General features: G+C 40.7%; 1 protein-coding gene across 3 annotated transcripts in view; it reads left to right on the top strand.

The window, feature by feature from the left end:
- Positions 1 to 18,408, top strand: part of fez1 (fasciculation and elongation protein zeta 1 (zygin I)) — a 19,633-nt gene extending 1,225 nt beyond the window's left edge. The window contains exons 2-10 of one of the 3 annotated variants that reach the window (XM_085174223.1): positions 3,348 to 3,700; positions 6,797 to 6,884; positions 10,287 to 10,373; positions 10,933 to 11,098; positions 13,904 to 14,211; positions 14,742 to 14,822; positions 17,038 to 17,113; positions 17,201 to 17,266; positions 17,420 to 18,408. In XM_085174223.1, the coding sequence (XP_085030349.1) occupies positions 3,378 to 3,700; positions 6,797 to 6,884; positions 10,287 to 10,373; positions 10,933 to 11,098; positions 13,904 to 14,211; positions 14,742 to 14,822; positions 17,038 to 17,113; positions 17,201 to 17,266; positions 17,420 to 17,436 (1,212 nt within the window). In that variant the 5' untranslated portion in view covers positions 3,348 to 3,377 and the 3' untranslated portion in view covers positions 17,437 to 18,408. Of the gene's footprint in view, positions 1 to 3,347; positions 3,701 to 5,955; positions 6,510 to 6,796; positions 6,885 to 10,286; positions 10,374 to 10,932; positions 11,099 to 13,903; positions 14,212 to 14,741; positions 14,904 to 15,225; positions 16,410 to 17,037; positions 17,114 to 17,200; positions 17,267 to 17,419 lie in introns of those variants that run through there. The other 2 variants (XM_085174224.1, XR_014876390.1) reach the window with 2 other exon arrangements.
- The last annotated feature ends 7,990 nt before the right edge of the window (positions 18,409 to 26,398 follow it).

The following is a 26,398-nucleotide window of genomic DNA, read 5'->3' as shown; positions in this document are numbered from 1 at the left end:
AGACACAAGTTGTCAGTCACCATTACATGTGTATGTGTTTGTCTTCTACTGCAGTGTGGACTGAAACAAGAGTTAAGACCATTAATGGGAGATCACTAACAAACAAAGTAAGCGAGCTACACAGTGAGGAGAGTAAGAAAGTAAGGGAGAGATTCTGAAAGACGATATCTGGCTGCAGCACTTTGCTGAGTGCAGCGATGAGAAGGAAGAGGCTCGGACAAGCTTGTTTTTAAATGGACTTCTCTGTACTTACCCATTTACGCCAGGCCACAGTCCAGCAAAGCACAAAGGAGCTAAATTAGTCCTCACTGCTGTCTGACACTGCGTCAGGCAGCCTGAGCAAAGCACAACTTACTCCAGCACTGACTGTCAGCACCCTGGTGTTATTAAATTAAATCACATACTACTTTTAATTAACATTTATCAGTTGGTTTTACTCTTCAGTTAAGTTAACTGAAGTATGATATTTATTTATATATTTTTACTACGAACTGTGTAACAGTAATTCACCAATTTAAATAGATAAATTCTATTAATCTTTTCCACATTTTGATATCAAGTTTGACACTAAGCACCAACTCTGGAACATAAGCTCAACCACAAACTAATGGAATAAACTTGTGAATATAAGAATCTGAGAACTAATTTCTCAAAGGGAACATTTAACATACCTCATCCTGTAAGTTTTCTCTGTTCTTCTGAAGCTAAGCTTAATTTCACCAGAAAAAATTAAACATACCAAGGTAAATACTGTATTTTTTGGACTTTAAGGCACACCGGGTTATAACAAAACGTGACTGAAATCTGCTTCGTAAGCATGTCTCTTAACAGGTGCCATTTTGGGGTCCTTATACAGATACCACAATATTATGTTGAAGCACAGTACGTATTACTCTGCGAGACTGCTGACTAGCGTAGCCGTAATGCTCCGACAATCCATCAAGCGGTGCAGCTTCGTAGCTCAGCAAAGTCGTACTAAAACATTTTGACAGATTTTTCTGTGCCGTGTACCACATGAAATCGGTTCAAGGTCAGTAAGCTCAACCAGAATTAATACATGAGGCACCCTGTCGATTTTTGAGAAAATTAAAGAATTTTAGGTGCGCCTTATAGTCCGAAAAATACGGTACTATAATAAAACAATCAACACAAAAAAGCTGCAATTTGGAACTCTAATGGTCTCTTGTGTTTTAGTAAAATTTTACCAATAAGTTTGTTTATTTTCTAAAACATTTTGAAATACTGCTCTGAAGTCCGAAGTAAAAGCGTTATGATGGTGTTAAAAAATGATCCTTACCTATATGTTTGTATCACCACTGGAACATGAGTCAGTCCATCTGAATGAGAAGAACGTGTTCAGGTAACATTTATTGTGAACAAACGATACATTGATAGTTAATTAGTTTAGTTAATTAACAGAAAATGAAATGTATTAATATTATATGGATCCTTATATTGTATATCTATAGTAGCACATGCATGTAGCAGTATAGTATGTGTTTATTTGGGGTGCAAAGATACACAAAATTCACGATTCGGTTGGGTTCGATACTTTGGTGTCACGGATCGATATTTTTTCGAAACAAAATAATTTTCATGCTTTTTTAATTTGTCATTTATTAAAATTATAGATATATATTTTAACTCAAAAGTACAGTTTTTAAATTTAATGTTGCTGATACAAAAAAGTAATAAAAAAATAAATCTATCTGATTGAGAAATCACTCATCTTTGGAAAAGAGAGTTTATTACAGAGAAATGTCTCTTTCCAAAATAAAAGCTATACTATACGCTTCGTCTGGGCTATATTCTCAGCAGCATATTAAACATATCAGGTCCCCATAAGGAGAATCATGTGCTAACGGCTGTCTAAATGACTCGGGTAAAGTTTGTAGCATGCGTGCTTGTTGTTTTTATCTGCTTCCACTTGTCTTTGCACTAGGATGATGTAAATGTGCAGTCATATTCGTTGTGTTCCCACTAGTGCTGTCAGCGTTAATCTCGTTAAAATGACATTAACGCCATAACGCGGCAAATCTCCGTTAACGAGTTAACACGGATCGTCCCGTGCGTGGGGCAGGACGGTGTCAACACATTAACAAGCTAACTGCGCTAACGCACTAGTTCCCACCAATTGAGCATTGCGTGGCACATCCGACATACTGTTTTACTTTTGTCCATGACGCGCTTACCTTCAGGGTCATGCTTCACATGAAAACCAAAATAGTTCCAAACGCCAGATCTGAATGAGGGTGGGGGAGGTTCAATTTGTCATGTTGCAACGAGCTTAGCTTCTGTCTTGCTAGCTTGCGCTGCGCTCAGTGGATCTGCACTGGACAGTGCAGCCTAGGTGGAGTAGTCGAACGCAGATCCACTGAGCGCTCAACACAGACAGCATCGTCAGAAGAAAAGTTGATCAAATAAATAAAACATTTTGTATTGTTCGTTACATATGTGTACCGAACCGAAAGCACTGTATCGAACGGTTCAATATCGATACAGTATTGTTGCACCCCTAGTGTTTATGTATGCTATCTCAACCTGATTGGTTAGGTTTAGGTAATAAAAAGCATGGTTATGTCCAGGAAAGGTTGTGGTGTGGGTTAAAGTTGCTCTTAAACAACCATTAAAAAAAATAAATAAACTGAAATATATGGAATCAAAGGTTTGGGTTTGTTTTTTTTAATTCAAATAATTAATCATTAAGGAAAATGTGCTTGGTATAAACTGAATAGACACCAATGATTTGGCCAGATTCCATTAAATATTTTACAGTTCAATTATGTAATAAAACTGCATGGAAAATGTTCATGTAAGCCAAAATTCTTTAAGTATTTTTTCAGTGTATATCAAGCAAAGCTTTGACCAACACAAAAATAGCACGATTATAATATACAATGTACTTTGACAAATGGTTCTATAATTTCATGTCCCAGAATATTGAAGCGCTCATCAGTTAAATCATTGTTGGTGTACCTAATTAACTGGTTTACCAGTAAAGCAAACTGGTTCGGTCCCCCCTGGGACCTGGTCCCCTTCTGGCACACCTACCTTTATCTCCTCTTTGTCTAGACGTGCTGGTGCCATTCCACATGAGGACAGAGAGGCATGATTTATGCTAGACCAGATAAATCCTTCTGGGACACTGGTTAATAAAGCAGATGGGGACAGATGGAAATCACGAAAAACCTTTGTGCTGTGACTGATCAGGTCTTTTCTTTAAACACATTTGTGGCCTTGGCTTATTAAGCAACATATGCTCAAACTTAAAATGTCTTGAATTTAAAAGCCCTTCAAAATTCAGCAAAATCAGTTCATTAAATGCTGCATGACTCTGTTTCCTGCAGGACTCAGACATTAACTTGATAGGGGACACTATGGAAGCCCCTCTTGTGTGCTTAGATGAGGAGTTTGAGGACCTCCGGCCCTGTAGGATGGATGAGATGGACCAAAGCCTCATCAACGACTCCTACTCCACCACCACCACCGTCCCCCTGGCCTCCATCACCCGTGAGGAGTTCTCTGAACTGGAAAACTTCTCTGAGATGATGAGCTTCAAGTCAATGGAGGACCTGGTAAATGAGTTTGACGAGAAGCTCAATGTGTGCTTCCACAATTACAACACCAAGACGGAGGGCCTGGCGCCCATACGCAACCAGTCACACAATCAGGAGGACGAGGAGCGACTGCAAGATGAAGAGTAAGTGACACAATATCTGAAGCAAGGTTTACTTATTGGAATCTTTCAGTCTTTAGTCATCTGTTACTGTGTATTTCCAAACAGCTGTGGAAATAAAGGATGTGACACTGTTCAGTGTGTAAACTATAACGAACCCAGAACAATTTGAGCTTAACTTGAGGCACCAATTCTAAACCCAGCTAAAATCCCTTTAAAAACAGAAAAAAATTAAAGTCAGTTTCTGCAGATACAGTCTACAAGGGTTTGTTTTATTTGTATTTATCGTAAAAAAATAATGTTTGAGTGAAAAAGTTATTAATCTATATTCTGTCTTTAAATTTTCTGTCCTTTGGTGAACCTGCAGGATCTCTGCTACAGTTATGTTGACATAGAAAGTATATGAAAGAACATTTTTAGAAACATGCCTAGTCCCCTAAAGAAACACAGGAGGTAGAATATCAACAGACATAAAAAAAGAACAGCCTTTCATGTTAATCAGTTAGCAATATGCTCATTATGCTTCCATTGACAACACACACACTGGAGGCTGAAACGACTTGGCAGCCTGGAACAAAAGCCAAAACATTTCCACACACAGACCACAACATCCCCAAACATGCAGTCAATCAGCACTGTGACCCCACCCTCCCCACCTCCACCATGTCAGGCTGCATGTTGAATTATTCAGCGTGCAGCGTCGTACGCCTCAGTTGGCTTTGGCTCTGTCTCTGCCTCTCCTCTGACTGCCAGAGCCTCCTCTTGCTAGCAGCTTCTGAGGCGTTCTCTGAATCATGCTAAATATAGCTTGACTGTAGGTGTGACAGCAGTTTTTTGGAAAGGATTATATGACTTTGAGCAATGATTAATTTCTGGTGAGAAAAGTGAGCTTTTATTGGTCAATAAAGCTCTGAGTGAGTACAGAGCAGATTGCAAGGCAGTGGGTGGATTGATACACTAGTGTCATAAATAAGGAAACCATAAGAAATACATTTCAATCAGACATACGTGAGTGTTCCATGTTCCTCAGGAGAGTTTGTCCCATGAAGAGGTGGTACTGGTGTTAATGAAACTGGAAGGTTTGCGTTTTGTTATGTCACACAGGAGCAAACAGGAGAACACACCAACAAAACTAATCACCAGTCTAAATCTGCAGCTTGGTTGAAAACCCAATGTGGCACATTTTGGAGTAATCCCTGCAGTCACCTGATCTGAAACTCAGCTTTGAGTGAATCTGTCAAGCTGATGGAGAGCTAGAAATTTAAACAGAATGATTCCTGTTGTGTGGCTGCAGGCCAGGAAACACAGCAGGACAGCGTTGGAACATGGACTTCCATTCCCTGTAGGCCAGATGACCAACCATGTGTTATAAACACAGAACGTGCTCTTCATGCGCTGCTCTGGTTTCTGATGTGGTTGTGACTGGTTACGTCGGCTTTACTGCATTTAAATTCTTCCGTTTTATTTATAGGAAAAAGCATCACATAAGAAGACTGGTGCCACTTGAAGTGTTATATAAGCTACAGCCACCAGTCAGATAGCTAGACTCAGTGTGTAACCAGGCTGAAATAGTAAAAAATGTTCTTACTAGCACTGCCCTTGGCACATACTCATCTGTGATATTAGTGCAGTACTAAATGCAGTAATCCCATCTGGATTTGAAAGCATGTGCGACTAGCTCAAGGCTGTTGAAGAAAGGAAAGATTAGATAAAAATCGTATATAGAATAAGATACTGTATCCTGTAACAATATATTAGAATAGAATAGAATAGAATAGAATTATCCTTTAATTGTCCCACAAGGGGAAATTTGGTTGTAACAGCAGCCAGAAAGACACATATACAACAAACAGTAAACAGGACACAGAACAGAAACATACACATTTTTTCTTACACGTTTACATTAAGGACAATAGTTACTATAAACAGAGTACTGTACAGTTATTAAATTAAATAAAATTAACTACAGATAAGAGGCAAACCCAGGTTGTAGTGAGAATCTGTTGATTAAATTATTGCAGTTACAGCGCAGATGTAAACATCAGTCTGACAGCTGCAGGGAGGAAGGACCTGCGGAAACGCTCCTTCATGCATCTAGGATAGTTATATTAGTTACTTAGTTAAAATCTGGTATGCTGGAGGGGTGCACAGTATATTTTATTGGTCAGAAGGTCCTTAATACTGTATAACAGAATAGATATCCAACCGTTAGAAAATACAGTACAGTGCAAGTTACAGCATGTTGCCTAAACACCTACAGTACACCCAGTGCAGCTGTGCACTGTGTCTACAGTGTGATTGTGGTGTGTTGTTGACACTTCTAAGCAGTTTTTTCCCCTGTATTCTGATTTAAGCTCTTTAATTTTAAAGCAATACCAATGCACTTGAAATCACTTTGTAGCGTACTGCCACATTAATATAGAAAGGCAAACTCTGCGACCAGAGCTGTTAATGATCCTGCAAATGAGAATCGCATTGGCAACAAATATACCTCTGAAAACCCAGAGAGGTGCCATCAGGCTTTGTTAACTTTTAGGAAAACTAGAACTAATCTTTGGCCTGGTGTGTGCAGCCATGACACACAGGCATGACTGGTGAGGTAAGCTGCCAGCTCAATGGAGTCCACTGTGTAAGCAGGCAGAGGCAGTGCCACTGGGAGCAGGGAAACAGGCCTCAGCCAACCTCTGAGTGACACACACACACACACACACACACACACACACACACACACACACACACAAGCTCAGACACAAAGGACACTTCTCTCCCAGTTTTTACTTCACTCTGCCTCGGACAGACGCTGGGAGAGTTGGAGAACACTTTGTACAATGATGTGAGGAACTTTATCTAAATCTCTGCTGAGGATACCGTTTAACAAGTAGTAAGCTGCACTTCTTTTCTATTGTGCACTGCTCCCCTGCAGCCCTGAACTCCACCACAATGAAATATTGACTGAGTTGCAGGCTGCTGAACATTAGGGCTGAGTACACGGCTTTTTACAATCAGAAAAACAAATCTATTGAGGGCAAAAGCTGAGGGCAAAAATTGTGTCTTTATACTTCTTTTTGATATTTGCTTGAGTAGGTTTGCATTTTGACACGGGTCTGTGTTGTTTTGCAGTGTGTGGGATGCTCTAACTGACAACTACATCGCCACCTGGGACGGCACCGACTCGGAAGGAATCAACGGCAATATCTCTGACCAGGAGGTACATTTCATGCCACGCCTTCATGTTTAGTTTAAATCTAATTAATATAATATAATATACATGTAGGAATAGTTTTGCACTATTTCTATGCAATTTTTTTTTCTCATCAATAGTAAAAAAGCACCTTGAGATTAAAATTAGTATTAAATATAAACGAATACACTGAACTGATAGCAAACTATTCTGATGAGCATCCTTAACACTGTGGTGTAATATGGGTGCTGAATGAATGGGAAGCTCATTCTCTGGTCCACTCTAATGTTTGTTTACACATTTCATCCTTACATGAACACGTCTGACCCAGAAAATTTACCTCACAGTCAAATATTTACACTTTGTCTATTCGCTTGCTATGAATGGTTAACTACATTCACTCATTTCTGTGTTTGTAAGGATAATCATGATGCTTTTCTTAAAGACAAATGCTGTGTGTCATTATTTTCCATCTTGATGTGCTAAAAATGAATTGTATGACTAGTTTCTGCTCCTGTAAGATTCATTTCATGCTGACAATTGAAAGCATGCCTGACCACTCTTGACTGGTCTGGCATTCAGCTGAGCTCTGCCTCCTCCTCCTCTGTTTCCTTGATTGCCTGTCAGATTCAGCTGGACAGCAGACACTTAGCGCTCTACGCCATGTTTGGACTGGTGAAGGCCAGAGGAGCTGCGGTTATCACAGGAGCAGAGGGTGGCTGTGGAGATGTATCACATTCATGCCTTCAAGCTAAAAGTTTTATACCTAGAGAGACACAAAATATTTAACATATGACAGCTTCCTGTGAGGACAATCTTTTCTCTGCATTTATACCTCTGATTGTTTCTCCTGCCACACTTTTTAAATATTATAAAAATGTGGTTCTATTTAACTCGAAATGAGTAGAGCCACAAAATAGATTTTCCTTTTGTAACATGGATATTTATCACTTTCTCATTATTGTATCAGCATTGAGGAACGGATAAACTGTTAAATGCTAAGTTGATAATAAAACGTATGGTAACAGTGCTTAATTAAAAAATGTTTGGTACATGCACCATCATATGTGATCATGCTATCCATTTGCTCAATAGCACCACAGACAAAGTATAGCTGAGGCTTAATGGAAACCCATAAGTTTTGAACGTTGCTAGAGCAGCCGTGATCAAAGTCAAGAGCGCTGCAGCCAACTTAAAAATCAGAAAATTCATCTTCAATAAAAGTTCAAGAGAAAGTGATGTATTTCTCAAATGTTATTCCATCTTCATCCGCTTTATCCGAGGCCGGGTCGCGGGGGCAGCAGCCTAAGCAGAGAAGCCCAGACCTCCCTCTCCCCAGCCACCTCCTCCAGCTTATCCGGGGGAACACCAAAGCGTTCCCAGGCCAGCCGAGAGATATAATCTCTCCAGCGTGTCCTGGGTCTGCCCTGGGGCCTCTTCCCAGTGGGACATGCCCTTGTCAGATGCCCGAACCACCTCAGCTGGCTCCTTTCGATGTGGAGCAGCAGCGGCTCTGCTCTGAGCCCCTCCCGGATGGCCGAACTTCTCACCCTATCTCTAAGGGAGAGGCCAGCCACCCTTCGGAGGAAGCTCATTTCCGCCGCTTGTATCTGCGATCTCGTTCTTTCGGTCACTACCCACAGCTCGTGGCCATAGGTGAGGGTAGGGACGTAGATCGACCGGTAAATTGAGAGCTTTGCTTTTACACTCAGCTCCCTCTTCACCACGATGGACCGGTGCAGCGTCTGCATTACTGCAGCTGCAGCCCCAATCCGTCTGTCGATCTCCGGCTCCCTTCTCCCATCACTCGCGAACAAGACCCCGAGATACTTGAACTCCTCCACTTGGGGCAGGAACTCATTCCCGACACGGAGTGGGCACTCCACCCTTTTCCGGCTGAGAACCATGGCCTCAGATTTGGAGGTGTTGATCCTCATTCCCGCTGCTTCACACAGTTTAGGTCAGGCTAATGAGTAATATCACAAACTAACCAGCTCCTATTCGAATGTTTTATTCACTTTTTTATATCGATAAATACATTTATAAAAAATATTTAACTCAATATACTTGCGAGTCATTTCAAAGAGTTCTGTTAGTGCTGTAGCCCAACTACAGTACCTTTGTGGACCACCAGAGGACCCCAGCCCACACTTTGGGAATCACTGTGCTAGAGAAAGATGATTCATGTATCACTAACGTAAAAGGTCCAGGAAACGTTGTGAGGAGTAAAGATATTTAACAAAAATATCTCCTCCTGTGGAACCTGCTCACAGTTCAGGTTCAGGAGACAGACACCCTCTCTCTAGCCTCCTTCAGTTCCACACGTAAACAGGATGCAGTCTATTTACATGCTTTTAAAAATGGAATGAGTAAGTGGTTTTTAAAATGTGATAGTAATGTAACAGTAAATTATGTAAAACCTTTTAAATATTTAAACATCAGACTTTGAAATGAACTCAAGTGGCCAGTTGGGGTCTGGGCTGCTCTCCTGATGTGGGGACCAGGATGGTCTGCTTGTCTCCAGCCCAGACTGAAGGGGGGGGGCATCTCCTGAATCTGGGGGCTGATTGCCTATCTGGGGATTATTGGTGTTTGGACCTGGGAGTATAAAGTGTGTGTACGGCATCCATTTCTGTGTGTCTCCAAAGAGGGTGTGTGTCTGCCTGTTTGTCTATGTGTACGTGTCAGACTCCTCCTCTCTCTTAGAACATCTCAGGCTCCCTCAGGTGTGGGGGCCTATTCCCCCCAGTGACTGTTGCCCCCATCTGCTGGTGCATTGGCACTTCTCGGTATCTGGGCCTGGATGTTCGGTTCTGTACTGGCTCGTTCCTGGTGGCTGCTTGGTGGGACCTGGGCCCCCTGGATTTGTCTGCTCTTGGTGGGGGTTGAGGTGTCCTTGGGTCTTGGGCTTGGTCTGCTCCGGTGTAGCCAGTGGAGTCTGCGGGCTTGTCGCTGCAGTCACCTGGGGCGTCTGCACTGTGGCTGCTGGGTGACCCCTCCCCCGGGCTCTCCTTTGCTCTTCTCTGAGTGGGAACTGCGGTTGTCCCTGTGGTGGTCCACCTGGGGCTCTCGCGCTCTGGAGGGCCTCTACATTTCTGGGGCCCAGGTCTACTGCTTCAGGTCCTGGGGGGCGGGGCTGAGCTCCTGACACCCATTATTAAACATTAAATGGAGAAGCTTAATTAACACAAGCACGCTCACGCAGACTACTCTACTTGCCAACGTGAATCTGTCTGCCATTTTTTGCTGGACAGAGCAGGGAAAAAATGAACACAACTCCTGAATGAGCTCTCATTCAAACACACCAATTGATTTTTTTTTTTTCTGAATGTGTATTTTCATTAATTACTCCAATGCAAAGACATCAGCATTTGACTCTTGCTGGCATCCTCACCACAGTAATCTGTTGGCATAATTTATCATTTGCAGATTCATGAAAAAGAGGAGGAGGAGATGAATGAGAAGAACGACAATGCCAACTGCCTGAATGAAGAACCTCTTATCACAGCAGATCAGGTCTGAGTTTGTGTGTGTAAAAATCAAGTGAACGGCAAATGTTTTGTGACCAACACGTTTCAGCTTGTGGCCTTCATCAGCGTCATGTCTTCATCAGCGTCATTGCAAAATGTCAAACAGTTTGTGTTTAAATAAAAAAAACAGGAAACAGAAAAATAAATCCAAGTGGACCAATCACACCTTCACAAATAAACAAGTTGACCAATTAAATTTAACGAGGTGGTACTAGCTAATTGGCTAATTGGTTAAGCCACAGCCCAAATAGATTCTGGACTGAACCACTACAGATTAAAAGGGGGACCCCCCCCCCAAATGTCTTAAAGTAATACATACTCAAAATTACACAGGAAAATGCAAATAAGTTAAAATAAAAATAAGTACATTAATATTAAAAGAGGGAGAAACAATACAAAATCTATTTAAAAACACAGAAACACAAAAGTAAAGTCCACAGAAACTCATTAATAGATAAATCCTCAGTCATATCTGTAAGGTGCAAACTCTTTAAACAGATTGGTCAGCTTGTTTATTTGTGAATCCCTCCATTTCTGTCTTCAAGGTCATTGAGGAGATAGTTGAAATGATGGAGAATTCTCCAGATCCTGGTGAAACTGAGGAGGATGAGGAGGAAGAGGTCAGTCACTCCTCCTCCAGGACCAATCTGTCCCTGCTAGAAGAGATCAGGCAGCTGTCACAGGCTTCAAACAACAACTGCTCCTATGAAGGTAAAGCTGTGAATACTTCATGTTTCTGGTTATTTCTTATTTTTATTTGACTTATGCAATGTCCTGACTGAGCTGTTTTAACTAATTTATTCTAATGCTATCGTTCAGGATTACCTCGTAGACTAGATATACTAGACTTCATAACAAGTGCATATTTTCTGTTAAGTAGCATGTCAGAAATGTGATAATTTCCTATTAAAGTCATCATTTAGGTCAAAATTAAGGTACATACCTCAAGATAGCAATAAAATACCAAAGGTGGGACTTATTTGGTATTATCATCAGTTAAAGCTAAAAACTATCATCACCCTTTTCATAAAAGCTCCAACATGAATCCATTTAAAGGCAAAGATACAATGTTCAGGGAAAAATAAGTCTCAAATACAACTATAACTATCCATCTGTGTACATTAGTTATCTCATTTAGTTAGTTTGGAGATGAGAGTTTAAGAGGTCAATAACTTTTCTTTACAACTAAAAACTGTAAATGATTAGTTAACCTTCTTAAAGAAACATCAACAGAAACAGCATTAAACACGTAGCACATGCGCATCTGTGCAGGGATAATCAGCTATGTCAGTTAGCATTACCAAGCTAACTTTAGCATACATGAAATTTTGGCTGCACTGAGAAATCAACATATTAAAAACAAAGTAAAATGGTGGTTGTACAATAAATTAAGCCACCCACTAAATGAGTAAAATAAGCCTTTCCTTTTTGGCTACTATATCTAAATGTTGCTTCCATATTTTAGTGGTTTTCAGCTACTTTTATGCTATTTGTACTTCTACTTTTCCACCATTGAGAAGAGCACTCAAAAGGTTACAGATACAGATAGATATTTGGAGTCAAAAGCCTTTTTATATAGTTTAGATTCACAGCCGCAATGTAATGACAAAAAATTGCCCCGTGACTGACACGATATGTGTGTCATAATATGAACAATCTGCACAATACTTACCTTGCAAACTGGTCACATGTACCAAAGTGGTGGAAACACCTCATGTTTAACCCTTTAAGACCTACCATAGAACCAAGGCCGCCAGAGCTTACTTTATATTTTTACATGCTATAGTGCCATTTTTGGGAGTATTTCAAGTTGCTATGCATCAATACAACTGTTATAGCCCATATTTTAATAATATGTATGCATTAAGTCCATAGTAACTACATAAATTACAAAAAAAATTTAAATGGTTTTTGTTTTTTTAACATATGTTTATAGTTAGAGAAATTTAAGAGGTTTATCCCTCAAAACTTTAAATACAAAAAAGTTGCCAAAAATAGTTTACAATAACAGGAAATTTATTTTGAGTGTCTTCATAGTTTTATTTTTGAGATACACCAATTTTTATATACTGCAGGAAAAACAAAAAACAATCCTATGATGCAAATTTGCAAAGAAAACAGCATGTACATCAAAATAAACTATTTTAAGCAGTGCAATTTGAGTTCTAAGCATCCCAGAAACTATTCAGGAAAGCATAAAGTCAAACATGACTTATAAAAACACCAGTATAGGCTTTTATGGCCTACAAGCGCCTTGAGGCGACTTTTGTTGTGATTTGGCGCTATATAAATAAAATTGAATTGAATTGAAATTACAAGTAAAAAAAACTACATTTTCCGCGGAAAATGACATCACTTCCTGTTTGGGGCAGGTAATGGCGGACATTCGATCATTTGTGCTGATGTCTGTTTCAATGTGGGAACTGTTACAAACTGATCGGATTGGCAAAGCGTGTTTCTGGAATATTATGTTTTTGTTCCTGCAAGCGCTTTTTATGCAATTTTTGCAAAGCTATATGTGTAAGGAAACTCCTCTGGTTTTATGTGCAAAAAAAATTATTGTGCTAGCTTACGCGGTTCCGGTTCTACAGGGATTTAAAAATAGTTATGCAAAACCATGAAGAAACCAGCTGTTTTGTTCACATTGTCTTCTTTTTTTAAATAACTGGCTAACACTCTCTAACACCATTCTTTTTTACTCGGGAATTTTACTATATGAAGCAAGTAAATACTGTACAGTGGAAGAATACATGAATACATGGATCAAAGACAAACGTGTTTTTTAGGAAATTAAGTATTTAATAATGCTGATAAAATGATTTTTTTTAGTATCTGGGGGAAGTGTATACTGATTAAAGAACCTTGGTCTTATTGTGAAATTAAATTGCAGTTAGAGAGAGACTTAAATAATAATAAAAATTAAAATGATAATTTTAAAATCAATATTCACTCATGTATTCATTTTGTTATTTCACAATTCTTTTTTAAATGGTGGAGACTTTACGTGCAGTAAATGGACGTTATGGCACTATATCTAGTGTGGGTGTAATATAATATTATTTTCTGCCTCAGCATGCATTTTACATGATCAAATTTGTAATTCAAAAAAACTTCCCAGTTGAGCTAAAGCATTACAGTATGAGCAGCCACAGACAACGTCTTTAGGCATCTGCGATGTAATATAATGATTACACTGTACCAGCTGCATTGTCAGAAATGTTTCTCCCAAGCTGCTGTTTTGTTTGTGTTCTTTTTACAAAATACTGATTGCACTTCCTTCCTTTATATGCTGAGCTATCATCAGGGACTGCTCATTATGTTATTCATACAACAGTACCTTATTCATATAGCAAAATTACCCTGGGCCGCATTAGTATACATTACTGGTAATTAATACTGTCACAGTGGCACCGATTCCCAATAGTCAGACTATTCAAAGAATATTATTTTACTGTTAGCATCCTGCTTAACTATAATGATTCCCACAACCTTTCCGCTCTCAAATCCATCCTGCAGGCCTGAGCCTGATGCCCAGCTCAGCGCTTGTTGAGCTGCTGCACCGGGTGGAAGTCGCCATCCGCGAGTACTCAGAGGAGCTCGTCAGCCAGCTGGCTCGTCGTGATGAGCTGGAGTTCGAGAAAGAGGTGAAGAACACATTCATCACGGCACTAATGGAGGTGCAGAACAGGCAGAAGGAGCAACGAGACAGCAGCAAACGCAGACGTCGGGACAAGGCCATGAGCCTGCAGGGGGGAGGGACGGTGCCCATGAATGCAGGCAACGATAGCTCCACAGGCCAGAAGACAGGGACCATGCTTGTTAAGGTGGGTAATGGTACTAATCTCAAATATTAACAATACGAGGCATTTTATGAATGTGCTGATTTCTTTTTTAAACCTTTCACTGTAAATTACAGAAAGGTAAAATGAGAATGCCTGCAAGCTCTTCCTTTCCCCATCCTCTTTAACTGTTAGTATAATGGATATCTAAAGGCCATTAGCCTCTAAATTATCTTCCAGGAAAGATTATAAAGTGGCTGTGACCCATCATCTATGTACAGTAACTGCCCAGTGCAGTCCTATCCAGCAAAAGAGAAACTGCCTAATGGATTTCCTCTCCATTCGATGTAGCAGCAGTCTGTGAGTCTGGCTCTTGGTGCCTTACTCTCTGTTACTGAACTAATATGAGCGTACCGATGGCTTAAGGAAGTGGATGCAATATATACAATAAATTGCACAATGATACCATGCTGAAATCTGCTGAAGAATAATTAAAAAAAATGAATTTTGTCATATGAATTGGTAGTTTGTAATAATGGTCACTATATCTTTGTATGTGTGTGTTTGTCCTACAGCGTTTCAGCATGGAGGGAATTTCCAACATCCTACAAACAGGCATCAGACAGACATTTGGAAGCACAGGGAATGACAAGCAGGTAAGGTTTAAACGTTTTAAATAAAAAACAAACATGCACAGATGAGCCAACCCATTATGAATACTCACAGATGGAACAAATGTGGGGGTGGCTGTAGCTCAGGAGGTAGAGCAGGTCACCTACTGATCGGAAGGTTGGAGGTTCGATCCCAGGCTCCTCCAGTCTGCATGCCAAGTATCCTTGGGCAAGATACTAACCCCAAGTTGCTCTCCGATGCGTCCATCGGAGTATGAATGTGTGTGAATGTAGTTAGAAAAAAAAGCACTAAGTACAGATAAAGTGCTTGTGAGAATGGGTGTGACTGGGTGAATGTGGCATGTTGTATAGAGCGCTTTGAGTACTCCGGGAGAGTAGAAAAGCGCTATATAAGAATCAGTCCATTTACCATTTACCATTTACAAATTATATAATGACATATTTAGGAGTTCTCGTTTCATTAGACGGTGAGTGAACAGTTGGTTCTTGTAGTCAGCCGTGAGTGTAAGGTGACTGGCCATCCTTAGGCGTAAGGATGGCCAGTCGGCTGTGTCAGAGAACCTCCTGAAATTAGAAAGCCTGTTAGATGCCTTTGGTGAACAGCTGCAACCACCAGCTGGAACCAGCTACAAGGTTTTGACTTCTCATGGTTCACTGGTGCAAAGAAAATAAAGGCTACCTTAGCTGGCCTGAACTGAGCTAATGCACTGTGGAAAGAAGACCAGCAGGTGTAAGGGTGAAGATCTCCAATTGTATACTGTATGTTGACAGAGGTTTTCTCAGTACTTAGATTGGTTTGCAATGATGGACGGTTCAGATTCAAAGTTTGGTGTTCTTAGAGCTATACTGCTAAACAGAAGCTGGACTAATCCTGATGACTTCAGGCTTAATCCAGTATTTCAGTAGCAGAGGTGGGACCAAGTCATTGTTTTGCAATTCTCAAGTAAGTCTCAAGTCTTTATCCTCAAGTCACAAGTCAAGTCTCAAGTAATGTCAGGCAAGTCAGAGTCGAGTCTCAAGTCACTGGTGTAAAAGTCAGAGTAAAGTCACAAGTCTGAAACTTTGAATTTCAAGTCCTTTCGAGTCTTTAAAAAAAATTAAAAAAAGAATGTTGCAGTTATATGCTAAATGTAAATATTAGACCATGTGATTTTTAAACTGTGTTTTTCTCAACACATGATGAAATAGTGAACTTAGAAAATATACACAAATTGTGAAATTGCACCTCTATCAAATGCAGCTCAATTAAACTTAGCTCCAAGAATAATTTGCACCGACAGTTCTGAGATAAGCTGCATGTTATTCTTGGATGCGCTTGTAGGGCCGGCTTTAAAATCGCATGACAAAAATATCATACACATTTTAAAAAACTGTATCACCAATGGAGCCTGGACAACATTTGCTAGTTAGATGAAGTCAGCTATCTCATCGTAGCAAAAGAGAAGCACCACCTACTGTTCTTTATGCAACTTCAACTGTCGGAGAAAGTTGGAAGTTGTTCCATCTCTGTCTGTGATTCTCTTCTTGCATGTTTTGCATATTGCATTTCGTTTTTTTGTTGACTACTTCATAGTTTATGTACCTGAAAAAAATAACTCCTTGCAGCATTTTTTTTTTTTTTTTAATTTTTAAAAAAAAAATCTGGTTAATTTGATTGGCTGTGCTACAGCTCACGCACACATACGTAAGGAGTGTGGTTTGAATAAATGATGCACACTTTCTATATAATATGCGTATTCAATTTTATATTTGGGGTGAAATATCAAGTCTTTTCAAGTAAACCAGTTCAAGTCCAATTCAAGTCCCAGATCATTGGTGTAAAAGTCCAAGTCAAGTCACAAGTCTTAGAACATTTTTTCAAGTCAAGTCTAAAGTCATAAAATTAATGATTCGAGTCCAAGTCATGTGACTCGAGTCCACACCTCTGTTCAGTAGTACTAAGGTGGCTGACGTCATGCCAGGGCACATCTCCATGACATAACAAAATTTCATGATATTTTGTCAAAAGTAGCTTGACAAATTGATACCACTCTCATGTTACTTGTAATGTAAAGCTACAAGTAACTCACTAGCTTGATTGCACTTTGGTTGAACAAAATTCTAATTTAAACAAACAAACAAAAAAGTCTAATTTAGAAGAAAAGAAAAAGAGAGAAATGTAATCCTTCAGTTTAACAGAGGCTACTTATTACTCTCTTATTAGTCTGCGAAAGCCTTCTGAACCTTTATTCTGTTTCAGTACCTAAACACGGTTATTCCATATGAGAAGAAAAGCACCCCTCCATCTGTTGATGACCTGCAGATGCTCACAAAGAGTAAGACCACACCAGAACATCTGTAATAGAGCCAAATAAAAGGCAGAAGTAGTACATTCAGCCTTGTTGTCTGCTTTTTTCATGCAGTACTCTATGCCATGAAGGAGGACAGTGAGAAGGTGCCTACACTGCTGACCGACTACATCTTAAAAGGTAAATGCAAACACAGTCTTCTACTCACTTTTGTAGCGTTTTACACAGCACAGTGGAAAACAGGGACATTTTCTGTTCTTGAAATATTGCCTGTCTGAACTTCTTGGATGTTGGAAACTATATCAAGGCACTTTGTTCTGTCTTCCTCTTCAGTCCTGTGTCCTACCTAAAGCGCCACCAAGCCAGAGGCAGCAGTGTGATGGAAACTTCCTTCTCCAAGGGCATTTCTGACCTTTCCTCTGGTTCAAGCTGCATGACCTCCCCTCTTTTACCATTACCAACTATGGATCCTCACCATCAACATTATCATATTCACCTCAACTACGACTACTGCCTTTCGCTGAGCTCACTTCCTCCCTTCCCTGCGCATCAAACTCAGGCCACAAAACGGTGACCATCTGAATAACAAGTGGAACAGCCGATTCCCACTTTTAACAGACTTCACTTATGGAGCATGACATGCTATTAATGACCATAACACCACTTTGGTACAGTGATACAGAGTTATTACTGCTTTCTTTTCCTTCATTACTTTACTTTCTCTTGTTTTTAATTCTAACAGAATTTCATTGATTTTTGAAATCATAAAATGACCTCTTAACCAGTGATGGTTTTGTACATTGATTCTTTTCATAAGGACTACACTGACAGACAAATTAAACTGCATACTGCATCCACACACGTCTTCGTATGGTTTCTGATTAAAAAAGTGATTAATCTGAATACAAAAGCCATGCACTTTTATCTGCCAACTTAGCACTGTTACTCCGTGTACAGGAGAGGAAACAATACTATTACGGGTGCAGTGCAGTGAATTACAAAGCTTTTTTTCTTTCCTTTTTGCTTTTTGCTAATTATCCAGTGCTCTTCTGACTTATTTCTAATTTCTTTTTACGTGTATCTAAATATTTGATATGGACTCTGTTTATTTTGTACTTTTATTTACTGTGTCATCAGAGTGACAGGTATCTGTGCATTCATCCCTATCCAACTACATGGAGATATATCAGTGGATGTCATCCCCCGATGAAAGAAGCTCATTTCAACAGAGTTGTGCATATTAGCATATTTATGACTTCCTTTGTGTCATGTAGGTGAATGTTACATCGCTAATTGCAAATTCTAATAAACATTCTACCCCAGTTGTGTGTTTATTTGCTTCTGTTTTGCATTTAGTATGATCACTCCTGATAAATTACACAAGTTTTTTTTCTTTTTTCATTTGAATCTATTCTTTGGAAGCTTTGACTTTTACAAGTTATCAAAAAAGACGGACAAAAATGTTTATTTCCTCAGGACTACTGTGTGAGTGCAATTTTAACTGGGGATTCTACACATGTAGTTCCTAATATTCCAGTCCAATAATATATATCCTAATATTCCAATATGTCTGGATGTGTTTCGACAGCTGCCAAATGGCCAAGATGCGTTTAGAAGCTCTTATGTTTCTGTAATGTGTCTAAAATTTGGCAAAGACTTCTTTTGAGAAGGATCTTTATCGGGTGCTGATAAGGAATTCAGTGCGCAATGTTCCTGCTCACTGCAAATTTATTGTGACTTTATTTATTGTGACTAAAGAGATTATTTAAAAATGATTATGATTCAGATATATTTTTTTCAAAACAAAAAAAATTCTCACTTTCCATGAAAATAAACTCTACAATTATAAGTATTTTATCATATTTCTGCCCTATATTAAACAAACACAGATTTATTGAGGACAGTATAAGTCAGGCTTACACAATTCAGCCATGCGCTACATCTGTGAAATAGTAAGATCTTGCTCAAGCTCTGTCATGATAGGAGGCAATAAGACGCAGGGTTTATTCAGCACGGACTACTTTTATTGAACTGTAGCAGCAGTGTACGTGGCTACATCAATTTTCTGAAAACATACAGTGTTCCAGCGACCTCTAGTGGCCGGCCCTATAGTAGCCTTACTAGTACAACAAAAACAAATCTCACAACATCTTCCCCTTTAACAAAAGTACTTTAAATATAAAACAGTGTTGTCAGAACCTACAACATCACAGGGGTAGACTACCCTCAGTCCTGATAAGGGATTATTCTGCCCTTAGAACATAGAAAGGAGATAGTCCCCAGTCTCCCTTTGGAGCATCCCCTTGGCAAACCGTGTCCCTATTGACTGGACTGGGCAACAATGTCTTTTCGAGTACTGCAATAGTTTGCCAGGGGCCATTGGGCAGAGGAGTAGTCACGAGGGGTTCCCGTCGCTGTGTAGGCTTGTGCAAAAGTTGCATGATCTCACCTTGTGTGTCATTTGAAGTCCAATGTTGGGCCACCACACTGTTGATCTTGCACGCTCTGTACATTTAATTAGTCCTTGGTGGCCTTCATGTAATTGGTCAAGGACACTGGGTCTGAGTGCTGTGGGAATTACAATGCGATCGTGGTAGAGCACTAGACCGTCTGATTCTGAAAGGTGGCTTCTGGCTGCATAGAAGCCTTGCAGTGATGAGCTCTTTGCCATTCTCAAAGGCCACCCTTGTCTGATGAAAATGATTGCTTTTTGAAGCTCTGGGTCCATCTGTGTAGCACTGTGAATTTCCTCCAACTTATGTGATTTGATAGGTTTGCTTGTCACTACGTTGCTCACATATACCTTGACCCGGCTGTCTGTCTCGGAGTGATAGCATCCATGCAGTGGATGTCTGGAGAGTGCGTCTGCCACCACTAACTGTTTACCGAGAACATGCTCAGCAGTGACATTGAATCACATCAGTCGCATTAGCAGTCTCTGACATCTCAGTGGCGTTTGGTCAAGGTCGTATGAGTTGATCAAAGGCACCAAGGGCTTATGGTCAGTTTGTACACATACATGATCCGTGCCTTGGATGTAGCGGGCAAAACATTCACAGGCCCAGACAGATGCTAAACACTCTTTTTCGATCTGTGAATATCTTCTCTGCATCTGTGAGAGTGCGAGAACAAAAAGCAACAGGCCAAAAATCCCCGTCATGGTCCTGTAACAGTGCAGCATGCAGGCCATAGCTGCTTGGACCTGTTGAGCTTAAGGCCTGATGCTTTGATTGTCAGTAATACTGCATCTAAGCGTTGGTCATGCTCCTCTTTCTTAGCCCCGAAAACCAGTATGTCGTCCATCACAATGACAGTCTCAGCTAGGCCCTTGAGCAAAGTGCTCATGAGCCGCTGGAAGATCTCGGGTGCTGTTATGCCAAATGGCAGACGCCTGAAGCAAAACCTGCCCATGGGAGTTATGAACGTGGTCAGTTTTTGGCAGCTGGGGTCCAGTGGAATTTGCCAGAACTCACTGGAGCCATCCAAAGTGGAGAAAACTTTAGCCCCTGCTAACTTGGGAGTTATGTCATCCAATGTGGGCAAGATGTACCGTTCGCGCTTTACTCCCTTATTCAGATGTTTTAAGTCCACACACACTCTGACCTCATCCTTGTTACGCTTTGGAGCAGGCACCATTGGTGCACACCAGTCTGTTGGCTCGGTGACTTTCTCGATGATGCCAAGTTTGAGCATGCACTTTATTTCCTTTTCCACCTTTGGGAGGAGAGGAAAAGGCATTTTCAGTCAGCTCGATTTTTACAGGTTCACAGTTCAGCAGGCCAATTTCTCCGAACACATCCTCTGTTAAGTCATTACTGATTTCGTTATCTCTAGAGACTAGTCCCATGCGCTTTGCCACAGTCTTCCCCAGTAGGTTACTTGCGTATTAAGTCCGCCTCGAGCTGTAGTTTTTGTGAGACATCTTTGTCAATTAATCCAATGACGATACGGTCCAGGACCTGCTCGTCTTTACTGCTGTCAGGCTCCGCATGAAAGCCTCGACCATCTCCCCGGCCCTCTGGCTCCGTTTGTGAAAACAGGCGTAGTCGTGGATAACGTTTCTCTTTGGGACAAAGTGCTCATCGAAATTTTGTATAACCAGATCATACTCAAACTGCGGACTTTCTAGGAATACAGGACTATTGCAGTTCTTAAAGCATAGACTGACAAAATGAGAGCATTTTGCTTCTTTTTTTTCACGGGGGATGGACGTTAACATAGATATTTAGCCATAACACTACAATATATTCCCCACAAATCAAAGTCCAACATTTTCTTTATTTAGTTTTAATCAGGAAACAAAAAACAGAAGTAAAAATAATAATCTATTGCTCCTAAAACAGTAACAGTTATAATATTCATCTAGCATTGCATATAGTATTTTTACAACTGCAAGCACTGCTGGAAATGTTGCCTCACACACTCAGTTAGGTATGCTTATGTCCACATCACTATCCAGCAACATTTGTCACCAACAAATGGACACAGCTGGAAGGAAGACAGAAACAGCTGCTAACATTTTTCCACCCTTTTTTCCTAGAATTCTATGATTTCTTCCAAAATCATGCTCACATTCCCACTGCTACCTGGTTTTGTAATTATATGCTTTGTTCAATTGTCACCATGTAATGTATTGTGATAAAGTCAGGCACAGGCTGTTTGCAGAAGTGGTTAAAGGATAGGTTAACAAATTGTTAGAAGTACTGAACAAAGTGATGGTAATTTATATGAGAATACTGTTACAGATATATGCTGGTTAATGATTAATTGATTATCTGCCATTACTACCTCCTGCCATGCAGATGAAAAACAAAACACTTTCTGTGTGATAACTGAAAGTGTTTTCTAATAACTGTCTTTTTTGTACCTGTTTTTCACTTACAGCACAGAGGCATATCTGACTGGAAGAACGCTGTGTACAGTGGTTGTGTGACTGGAGAGGCTATTGGCTTTTGCGGTATGTAACTTACTTTATTAACTTACAGCAACTTTATGCATTTTGTCCACGTGTTTATTTTTCTGTATTGCAGCTGGTCTGAAGGCTGGTGTTTATTCACTGCTGCAATTAAACATGACTTGCGGTTCAATTCAATTCAATTCAATTCAAATTTATTTATATAGCGCCAAATCACAACAAAAGTCGCCTCAAGGCGCTTCATAGATACAGAGAAAAACCCAACAATCACATGACCCCCTATGAGCAAGCACTTTGGCGACAGTGGGGAGGAAAAACTCTCTTTTAACAGGAAGAAACCTCCGGCAGAACCAGGCTCAGGTAGGGGCGGGGCCATCTGCTGCGACCGGTTGGGGTGAGAGAAGGAAGACAGGATAAAGACATGCTGTGGAAGAGAGACAGAGATTAATGGTGAAGCTCTATGGAGTGGCTCGATGGACAAAAACATAAATATTACACATGTGGTCCAGAGAAAGAAGACTCGCGTTGTGAGTTTGCTAACCCTGATGTTTCCCTGCACATCAAGGATTGCTGTTAAAGCAGAATTGAAGTGTACTGTTCAAACACAGGGATTTTAAGTGGCACCACAGTGGGTTAAAACAAACAAACAAACATAAAAAGAAAGTGTCAGTATTTCCTGTGACTTTCATATTGTGGACAGTTAGAGCAAGGAATGCCAATTTCTCATGGTGAATCTTCAAAGACAGAGCAGAGTGGGTCTGCTTCAGTGGCGCACTGATCAGGTGATGAAAGCTGAACTTGTGTGAATTTCACTCTGGGTCTGTAAAAACTCAGATGAGCAATGTTCTGCCTGTAAAACATTAGTTTGATGTGTAAGTAACTAATCCACACCAGGATTATTTATAATAAAAGCATTTTTTTAAATTGTGGATTTACTACTTTTCCTTGATTATTAAAGGACTACAACACCCAAACTAGTAATTGCTTTAATTTTTTATTTTTTTTTATTATAGCGAAAGTGGTCTTCAGGAAAAGTTCTCCAGGCTTCTTGAAGGACATTCAATTCAATTCAATTCAATTCAATTCAATTCAATTCAATTCAATTCAATTCAATTCAATTCAATTTTATTTTTATTGCACCAAATCACAACAACAGTCGCCTCACAGCGCTTTATATTGTACAGTAGATCGTACAATAATAAATACAGAGAAAAACCCAACAATCATATGACCCCCTATGAGCAAGCACTTTGGCGACAGTGGGAAGGAAAAACTCCCTTTTAACAGGAAGAAACCTCCGGCAGAACCAGGCTCAGGGAGGGGCGGCCATCTGCTGCGACCGGTTGGGGTGAGAAGGAAGACAGGATAAAGACATGCATTCAAAGCTCTTCTTTGGATGTTGGCTGCCTTTCCTTCCCTTCTCTGTCAAGATGATCCCACTATTCACTAATGTTGAGGTCCAGGGTTTAGGGGAGGCCAATACACAACTGATAGCGTTCCATAATGTGTTTTTCTATTTGAAGATGGTGGTGTTGTAAATGCTATTGTATGTTAGCACAATGGTGATAGGAAGGCCCCAACCCCGCCTTCCTAATGTGGGAGCCAACCAATAGGACCACTCCCTCCATGTCTGCGACCAGTGAGACCACAATCATCACCTTCTAACAAGGTACCAGTGATATGAGAAACATATGTTGCTTTCCACTTGTATGCACAATCATACTGGGTCACAGGTTGAATAGATATCCACAGGTGGTATAGGGGAAGTCTGGTATAGAGGTCCCTGGTGGCAGGAAACTAAGAAAAACCTCTCATGTTCAGCTGTTTTTTTGTAAAAGGATAACAATGTTAGCCTTTTCTGCAGCTATAGGGCATATATGGTATCACTCTTGGCTGGAAGCAGTGCTTAATCAATGGAAAAAACACAAACTTTGTCCAAAAACCTCTCATGTTTAACTGTTTTCCACTTTTTCTTTGGTCATTTTAGCCTTTTTGGCCAGGGTGAAGAGAGTATCTGCCATCAAACAAGAAGACAGCCGCATGTAGCTACTGACTGATGTTTGCTAGTTCACTTTACATGCATTAATGTAAGAACGTGGTTAGCCTACTCAACGTAAATTACACACGAACATTAAGCTACTCACGCAGAGAAGAACGGCTGCTGCTGCATCATCATCCGTCATCATTTCTGCTACACTGGCAGGGCTAGGGGCCAGGACTCTCCTCTTTGGGTTTTTGGGGGATGTTGCTAACTCCGGGTCTGATAACAGGCACCACACCCACAGTGTGAGGTCTCGCAGCAAGCTATCAAATACAGCGCATTTCTCGGCTTTAAAAAAAAAACGCTATGCGTCGCCAGGTGTTTCATCGGATTCGAGGTGTTACCTCCTTTGCACAGTATCACAGTATCAGCTTAAAGCACTTGTTGCAGGCTGCTGAGTTTGCATCTTTTGCTGTGAAGTACAGCCAGACTTTGACCGCTTCGCCTTGGGCATTTTTAATCTGTAGCTCTGCTCTAAAAGAACGTACGTACCTGGACCCGCCTACTATCCTCAGAAACGTAAAATGATTGGCAAGAATCTAAAGTGTATCACAGCTCAGGAAAAAAAAGCACCAAAATGTGCGCTGTTTTTCAGTCTGGTTACTACCGTTTATGTCAGAACCGGTGCCATGATGGCACCGGATACCGGTACCCATCCCCACTGATCCACTACATTCGTCTATCCTGGCCTGAAAGGAGACGCTAACGGTAGACTGCAGCGACAACTGCCAGCATCTGAGCCAGCCAGACTCTGTCTGTCTCTCTCATCATGGTCACCTAAATGCAGCGCACAGTAATGGCAGGTTTTGTAATAAGGCAGATCGCGCTAACATAATATGCACTGTTAGTTGATTATTTACCTGCCGCATTAACGGGAGAGGACGTGCAAACGTTACCACTGCTGCTGGGTTAAGATTCACGAGTCCAGAGTGGAATTAAAAACACGACATTCATTTAAGGTTGTCACGTGTTTTGTGAGCAAATGCTTTTGCATATTCGTAGTGTTTCCTCCCTTAAATGAAATATCTACTTTGCAAGTATTGCAAGATGCCCTGTTGTCTTCCGTTCTCGTAAAGTATAATCAAACTTTTTAGTGTTTGAGGCGCTTAGGCGCCGTGTTTCCTGCCATGACGCTCCGCAACGTGGTGACGTCATTCGGGGCGACTGGAATCGATAAGGGAATCGTTTGCAAAAATGGCAAACAATTCCAAGGAATTGAAACAGTGGGAACCGGTTCTCAACAAGAACCGGTTTTCGATACCCATCCCTAATTACGTTAGCACAATGGTGATAGGAAGGCCCCAACCCCGCCTTCCTAATGTGGGAGCCAACCAATAGGACCACTCCCTCCATGTCTGCGACCAGTGAGTTGGGTTCTGTGTTCCCTCTGTTTAGTTTCTGCCCATGTGCTCCTTCTGTTCTTTGTCTGTTACTGTGTCTCTGAGTCCAGTCTGTGCATTTCCTGTTTTATTTTGTAGGTCTGTGTCTTATGTCAGTGTGTTCAGTTTTGTACTCTCCCTGTCTCGTCTGTGTAATCAGTGTCAGCCGTGTCTCCCAGCTGTTTCCTTTCAGTCCTGTTCACCTCTTGTATTTAGTGTCTGAGTCTTCCCCTGCTCGTCGTTGCGTCATTCTTCATTCTACTCTGTTTGTTCTGTTTGTCCGTTTTCTTGTCTGTTGCTTTCCCAGTCTAGTTAGTTTTCTGTTCAATCGGCAAACTCCCAATAAAGACGGGTGTTTTGACTTCACGTTTGCCTCTGTGAGTCCTGCTCTTGGGTTCCTGCCTGCCTTCACACAGCCATGGCATTTTCTTCTTTTTTTTCTGTTATTTATCTTCTTTCGTTGAGTCTCTGTTTCCTCCTTTTCTGCTTTGCAGTTTTTCACTTTTTCCTTTTTATTTGTTTCCTGTGTTTGTTCCTGCTGCTTTTATTGGATGCAAGCTCCTCTGCAGAAAGAAACACAATGTAGGACACATGTAGCTTTGGAAGATGGGTGCAACACTGACTGTCCAGCTCAGCTCAAAATTCAGTGTTTAGACATTTTTCTAGCTCTCCCATCTTCTTCTTCTTCATCCTCCTCCTCCCTTGGTCTCCTCCTCGAACCGCCTGGTACTGGGTTGGGGGGCAATAGCACAGGAGCATCCTGGCCATTGTCTCCATCGTCATCACTGTCATCTGTGTCACTATCAGGAACACTTTCAGTGTCGCTCTCAGATTCCTCATCTTCCCACCACCACCCCATTTCGTCAATAACTGGATCTTCTTCTGCTCCATTATTGTACAAGGGTCGTTCTATTTCTAGAGGTGGATTTCTTTCTCTGTAATCTCCTGCTCCCATCTCTGCTCCATTAATGACCAAT

Source organism: Neolamprologus multifasciatus, chromosome 10, assembly GCF_963576455.1.
Source record: "Neolamprologus multifasciatus chromosome 10, fNeoMul1.2, whole genome shotgun sequence".
NCBI lineage: Eukaryota > Metazoa > Chordata > Actinopteri > Cichliformes > Cichlidae > Neolamprologus > Neolamprologus multifasciatus.
This window is presented reverse-complemented; position numbering and strand designations above follow the sequence as displayed.